At 40.7% G+C, this 7,318-nt stretch overlaps 1 protein-coding gene and 1 long non-coding RNA gene across 3 annotated transcripts; one reads left to right on the forward strand and one right to left on the reverse strand.

Moving 5' to 3' along the window:
- Nucleotides 1–280: 280 nt before the first annotated feature.
- On the reverse strand, nt 281–7,039 carry LOC148027335 (uncharacterized). Of its 2 annotated transcripts, none has more exons than XR_015692810.1 (5): nt 6,762–7,039; nt 1,740–1,798; nt 1,136–1,349; nt 640–744; nt 281–443 (listed from the first exon to the last, which is right to left on the reverse strand). It is a non-coding gene; the product is annotated as an uncharacterized LOC148027335 (long non-coding RNA). The 2 variants fall into 2 exon arrangements; XR_015692809.1 differs by having other exon boundaries at nt 281–545.
- LOC148027336 (U-box domain-containing protein 1-like) lies at nt 4,273–6,224 on the forward strand. The gene is given in 2 exon segments (XM_087690658.1): nt 4,273–4,759; nt 4,762–6,224. Coding segments are annotated over 2 exon segments (1,950 nt in total).
- Nucleotides 7,040–7,318: the final 279 nt, after the last annotated feature.

Raw genomic sequence — 7,318 nt, forward strand, 5'->3', positions numbered from 1 at the left:
CACAAGGAACTTTAAACACTTTTCCATATAGTAAAAAAAGAGAAATTTTCTAGATACTTATCAAAGTATCTAGAAAAAGTCTCAACTAGTAAAAGTGGAACACTTTACAAGTTAGTGATCTAGTAAAATATTTCTATATAGAAAATTTTTAAAATTCCTAGTTGATCTAGTAAAATATTCCTAGATAAGAAAACTAGTTGAAACCATACATATAGTAAAATTTTCCTATAGAAAAAAACTGGTCGGAACCATTAATACAAGCCATTATCACACTAATATATCATGTTAAGAAAACTAATCACAATTTGTTCACAATGTTGTATTGTTAGCAATAGAATTATGATTGAATCCACTAAAAAAATTGTCTTGAACACTACATTCTCTTTGCTTCACCATGTTCTAGAGCACCTAAGGTAGGTCTAGAGTTGTCATCCTCTTCCGATCTGCTCCACCGTTAAAAAAATTAAGTCTTATTAGCTCTTCCTAAGCCTCCCTTCCTTTTTTTTGAAATGCAGATCCTTGCTGCTTCACCCACAATGTTGTCCCTAGATGCATTTTGTGTTTACAATTACCAAGGATATCAAAAGGCTTAAACATGCACATAGCAAAAAAAGCTCAAAGCAACAAGAGAAGACCTACCATTTTTAGTAAACTTCCTTCCCTTGATCCTAAAAGCACTGCAATCTCCCATAGCTCCACAACATAGATCTACTCTACTGGTTGTATGCTTCAAACCCTGTAGTCCTATCCACAACAAGACAAATAATGAAATGATATTTAAATTATTTGCTCATGGAACCATATTGTATCATACTTACTAATGGGGATAAATGTAATGCCCATCCAAATCAATGCATACTCTTGTGAGAATATGCATTGTGGGAATATGCAAAGCTATCTACACTCTCAAACAATAAGGTTGACCAAATACATATGCTAGTGTTGAGTTTGCCCACAAGATAGAAATCCAATATATTAAAGTATCATACGAAGTCAAATTTATTTAGCTTACCACTACATGCAAATAGGATATCAAAACCCTCAAGTTACATTCTTCATTTTCAACGTTTTAGCAAGTTGTTAGATAGTGGATGAAACGTACAAATCCATCAAGCTCAAATTCAACCAATCTAACCTTTTATTGGGCTTGCTACAACCAAAGTAGCAAGAGGTGCATCTAATGTAAGAGCACCAAAGTAGCAATAGATGTATCTTCTATGGATTTCCTTCATAAACCTTGTGGTGGTAGTCCAGGGTTTGATATGCTTCCCCTCCTCCAAGCACCTTGTTGGCATTGCCCGTGTCTAGAAGAGATGCTACCATGACCACTCTAACTCCATAGGCAAAAGCTGCTAGATAGAACAAGCCTCTCAATAGTGAGGTTTCAAGTGCGCATAGGCTTCATCTAAAATATTAGACAAATATTCACAAGAAATAAGCCTTGATTTGCTCAAATGCTAGCTAAACATTGATACTATTATTACAAATGATGATGTCAATGAAAAATGTCCTATAAGCAAGCCAAATTCCACAAGAAGTTAGATTGGTCTTAGCAATTGAATATCCAAGGTGAACTAAAGTACCAATCCATAGATAGTCTCAAGAGAACTCAAGTACCAATCCATAGGGGGTGCTTCAAAGGAGAAAGGCATGCACTGTGTTGTTAATTGTTGTCCTAAAAAAAGTTTTGATAGTGATTGTGCATCAAAATTAAGATTTTTGTTGGTGAAAATTGGTACCTGAGCAATGTAGGGATCAATAACTTCAAATGATGTGTTGCTGCTCCCTCAGCCATAACCTGTTTGAAGAGTTAAAATTAGCACCATGTAAAGTTGTAGCTTGCGATCCTTCACATGATGACTGCAAATTTTGGAGTTAGTATACTAATAGCATTATAAAGAAACCAAATTCATTGTTTATACACTCATACAGACAAAGCTTTTAGTTGGTTACACCTTGACACCACCTAATACTACAAAATCATAGAAAAACCTATCAATACTGTTTTACAAAATCATAAGGCAGCCCCTCCCAGCTTGACGTGCCCATCCTTACTTATCCTTGGCCTTATCCACCCCTCTCCTTCCTAGTGTATAGCTTTCTGTACATGATACATCAGCTCCTTGCCCTGTTATTCCTTCCCGAGCTTTGTCTTAGACTTTCCTACCCATCACTTCAGCCTTTTCTGGAAAAATAAAGTGTGGCTAATTGTATTATTAACAACCATTGAAGAACTACCAAGGGCTCAACAACATAGCTGGAGCTGAAAGCTAACATCACACATCATGAATACAAGGCCTCCCATGGCCATTTGGGGGGGTTGGGAAAGAGAAGCCAAGGAGCTAGGCAAACCAGGTATGAAGGATCTTGGCAGCTTACATTCAAGTCACAGTCTCCATGAACAGGCTTGGTAATTTTCTTAGGGATGATGAGCTGCCTGAAGATGCAGTTCAGAGGTTAAATCTCAGTGTTGCTGAGTTCGCCATCAAAATCACTGATTGTACCATGTCATGGAATCCTGAATCTCCAAAACCTACATTGAGCAACATTAACATTGCATTCAAAGCTGGTGAGAAGATAGCAGTATGTGGGGCTGTTGGCTCACGAAAGTCTTCTCTACTTTGTGCAATCCTTGGAGAGATTCCGAAGTTGTCTAGAGATGTTCAAGTAGTGGGCACCACTGCTTATGTTGCCCATAATGCCTGGATTCAATGTGGAACAATTCGTGATAACATTCTGTTTGGGAAGCCATATGATAAAGTGCGATATCAGAAAACACTGAAAGCTTGTGCTCTTGAAAAGGACATTCAGAGTTTCTCTTTTGGTGATCTTACAGAGATTGGAGAAAGGGGTCTTAATATGGGTGGGGGTCAAAAGCAGAGAATTCAACTCGCAAGGGCTGTCTACAATGATGCAGATATTTATCTGCTGGATGACTCCTTTAGTGCTGTAGATGCACATATGACAGCTGCTCTATTCAATGATTGTGTAATGGGAGAAATGGTGTTAAATGTCCCATTTTGAAAAGCTGTGGATACAAGGACGTCCAAACTTGCATTTCTACTGTGACCAGAAGAGGAGACAGACAGCTGTGTTGCATTGTTCCAATGGCCAATCACATTTAATTTCCATCCTACCACATTAACAATCTCAAATTCAGACCGTACAAGGTCACCTTTCACACCTACTTCTATAAGACCTGAAGTTCCAGGAAACTTTGTTTGCAGGATTTTTGTGCGTAGCAGTGGTCCTTCACTTAGGATTTTCAGCCTTCCAAGCTCTGAAGTACCCCCTGACTCTGTCCTTAGGATGGTAAAATCTTTGAAAGTGAAATTGAAACCATCATTAAGAAAGCTATTTAAGGCATGAGCAATCATCCAAGTTGCATCATAAGCATACAGACCATATATATGGGGTCCATTAGAATTGTTGCTCCAATTCTTCCACTTGGAAAGAAACGATAGGAATTCAGGTGACTCAGAATAATAGGCCCTTGTCCCAATAACACCCTCTAAAGTGTTGAGAGCATCAGTATCAAGCTCTGTAGAACCCAAGGCGCCAGCTATTGAGTCCGTTATAATCCACACATAGCCAGCAGTCATCATACCAAGATATTTGGCCTCAGAAAAGAGCATGAATCCAAGATACTGTGGCATATGAACGACAAAAATCCGTGTCTGCATTGCAGCCAACTCTATGAGAATGCTACCAATACCTGTCCTGTTGATATCTGGAGGAAAATCTTCCTTTTGCACTAGCCTAGCTCCTACAGACCCAAGTGCATCACTCAAAGCTGCAGCTCCATTTGTTCCTAAGTCATCATCTATGTACAAAGCAACCACCTCCCTCCAGCCATAATTTCCCATGAATGCTGCTATTGCTTCCATTTTTACAGAATCTGTATGAGCTATTCGGGAAAAGTATGGATACTGAAACTCTGAAAGAGCTGGATCTGTTGCAGCAAATGACAGCAAAGGGGTTTGTGTGGAACCACCTAAATGTGCAACAAAATGTGAAACTGATGTGGATTATGGGCCAACAACTGCCACCACCTCTTGTTGCAGAAGTTCCATTGCGGCGGCGGTGCCTAAAAAGGCACTGCAATTGGAGTCCAGGATATGAAGGATGATCTTTGATCGGTTCAGCAATCTACTGTCCTTGTTGATTTCAGAGACCGCTAGCTCTATTGCAGACTTTGCAATCCCTCCAGGCCTGCTGACCACTTATTGCGGACTTGAGCCTCATCCCAACTGGATGGCAACAGGTCATACCATGGCTAATTTGAACAATCCACAGGCCTTAATCAAGGGCTTGATCACCATGTCTCAGACTGTAGCATCCTTTGGACCATTTACTGTGCACCACCGGCGCAATACATCAATGATGGTGAGAAGGATTAAACTGCTCACCATGCTTTTTGAAGAATTAAGCATTTCCCAGGCTCCCCTGCCTTCATCATCTTTGATATGCCTTAAACAGCTCAGCTTCACCATTAGAACAGCTGAACTCTTACTCAAAGATTGCTTGGAGTGCAACAGCATGTGGCAGATAGTCTACAACGAAGCCATTGTTCATCAGCTCAAGAGAATTGCTGAAGCTATGGATCAGGCCTTGGATGTCTTTCCCTTACAGCTCATGGACATACCCGAAGAGCTCCGCGAGCAAATAGAATTGGTTCATGTACAATTGAAGAGAACGAAAATTATCAAGAAGGCAGCTGACGAGAGAGTTTGTTTAGCGCTGCTGTCTGCAATTCATGACATCTCGAGGCTATGGAGTTATATCACACCAGATCTTGCCATAAAGAGATCAGGTTATTGGAACAAGAGATACATAACCAAGCATACACAGGCAAACTTGCTACTTTATCAACCATCAGCAAGCTGATCACATTCTTGTGGTATGCCACATGTGTCATCTATGGCCAAGGCAGCCCTAAAAACTGCTACTTAGCTGCCCTTAATCCACACCTAGATAAAATTGCCAATCAAGCTTCTATAGCCAACATTAGTGATGATGACTTAAATTCAAGGGATTTAATTCTACCTGATGAATTTAGGTGCCCAGTCTCTCTTGGACTGATGACTGATCCTGTGGTGGTGGCAACTGGCCATACATATGACCGATGCTCAATAACAAGGTGGATCGAATCAAGCCACTCAACATGCCCCAAAAGTGGGCAAATACTCCTTCATGTCAGCTTGATTCCTAATTATGCATTAAGAAGTTTGATTAGCCAATGGTGTGCACAAAAGAGTCTCTCTCTTGGCAATGAATGTGGTGACAAAATAAATTTGAACTGCCAAGCAACAGATCGTAGCAATGTAACAATTACTCATTCAGCTCTAGAAGATGCCAGGACAATTGCTTCTTTTCTTGTGAGAAAATTAGCTACAGAATCACCTGAAATACAAAGGCAGGTAGCCTATGAAATAAGGTTGCTGGCAAAGAGTAGTGAGCACAACAGGATATGTATAGCAGAGGCGGGTGCTATACCCTTTCTTGTTTCTCTTCTATCCTCCAAAGACCCCCAAACCCAAGAGAATGTGATGACTGCATTGCTCAATGTATCCATCTATGATCACAACAAGGCCTTGATTATGGCTGCAGGTGCTGTGGATGCGATCGTGAGTGTCCTACCAACCGGCCAACACATGGAGTCCAGAGAGAATGCAGCTGCCACACTTTTCAGCCTTTCTCTGGTGAATGAATACAAGGTTGCAATAGGGAACCACCCACATGCTATCTCATCTTTGGTTGATCTACTAAGGCAAGGGAGTCCAAGAGGAAAGAAGGATGCAGCAACAGCCTTATTCAGTCTATCGATATTTGCAGGGAACAAGCCTAAGGTAGTGGTTGCTGGAGGTATCCCAATGCTTGTCAGTCTCTTGACTGATGGCAATGCAGGCTTAACTGATGATGCCCTGGCAGTGTTGGCCATATTAGCACCATGTGCAGAGGGCCTGATGGCTTTAAGGAAGACTAGGTCCATACATTTGCTGGTAAAACTGTTAACATTTGGGTCCACCAAAGGGAAGGAGAACTCTACTGCAGTCCTCTTGGCTTTGTGAAAGAATGGAGGAGGAGAAGTTAAAAGATCTGTCTTGATCCTTCCTACTGCTCTCTCCTCTTTGCAAAGGCTAGCATTAGATGGTTCTCCTAGAGCCCAAAGAAAAGAATCCCTGCTTTTGAAGATTCTTAGAGAATCTGATATTGAGCAATAAAACACGTAACTGGGAGATAGTACCTGCTCAGATAAGATCATACACAAAACCCAAGTCCTAAATGTAGATTAAAGAGTTCTCTGCCATAAGTAGGTTCCAACCTACTTGTGAAGATCAATGTCTCCTTGACACACTCCATCACTGTGAGTAGGCATTAATTTTGCCTGCATCTTTCATTCATCCTGAATAACAAGCCATTCCTCTAAGCCAACATCATGGATCCTAACCTCATATCTTACCATTTTAAGACATCGCTACTGTCACATGGGCTTTCTCCTGCATTCAATAGGCACATGCTTTCTTGATTTCACTACTTTTTCATTTAGTGTCAATTGCAAGGTCTCAGTGGCAGAATAAATATTCTTTGAGATCTTCAAAGGCTACTTCAGCATTGTGTTGCGCTTGTTAAATGATTCAACAGTTGGAAGCCCTGAGAGTTACCATTAAATTGATCCCTTTTTTGTATTGAAGCATTCAATCTTAAAAGTTACAAAACATAAAGACTATCAAAAGCCATCGTACATGCTCAAAATATACCTGTATATCTTCTGGCTAATAAGGTCTGATGGCTAATAAGAGATAGGGCATTCGATGTGCTGAATTAATTAAGCAAGATAAGCATCCGGTGGACTGTATATCTTCTAGCCCTCAATCTTCTCGTGTGTCTGCCATGATGAGCCCTCTTCATGCCAAGAAACTGCTCCACAGTATTCAAACGACAGTCAACGCTGGACCTATCACAAGGTCGATGGACGCGATAATGGTCTTCATCTACTTCATGTGCAATATTGTTGCATGTAGTGGCAGAGCCCCTGCCCCATTGTTAGCCCTCGATTATGCACAGTCTGAATGAGTGCCCGCGCTGTTGTGAAAATAAAAAGAGAACTCTATTCTCTCTTTCCTTCTTTTAATGTGAAGGTTAGTATTTTGAGGTTCATGGAAAAATATGCTATTGGGCTCCAAAGCCTTCCCACAGGCTTCAAAAATTTGTCTTTCTAAGGAGCTTGTACCCCCAGTTTGAAGACATGCTCTCTCCTCCTCATCTTTCTACATGTTGCAAGCACTTCTCTTACAGTCTATCTAGATAGTAGATC

The sequence above is a fragment of the Lygodium microphyllum genome, chromosome 13 (genome assembly GCF_053477565.2).
Source record: "Lygodium microphyllum isolate KBCC chromosome 13, Lygodium_microphyllum_v1.1.10, whole genome shotgun sequence".
In the NCBI taxonomy this organism is placed as follows: Eukaryota; Viridiplantae; Streptophyta; class Polypodiopsida; order Schizaeales; family Lygodiaceae; genus Lygodium; species Lygodium microphyllum.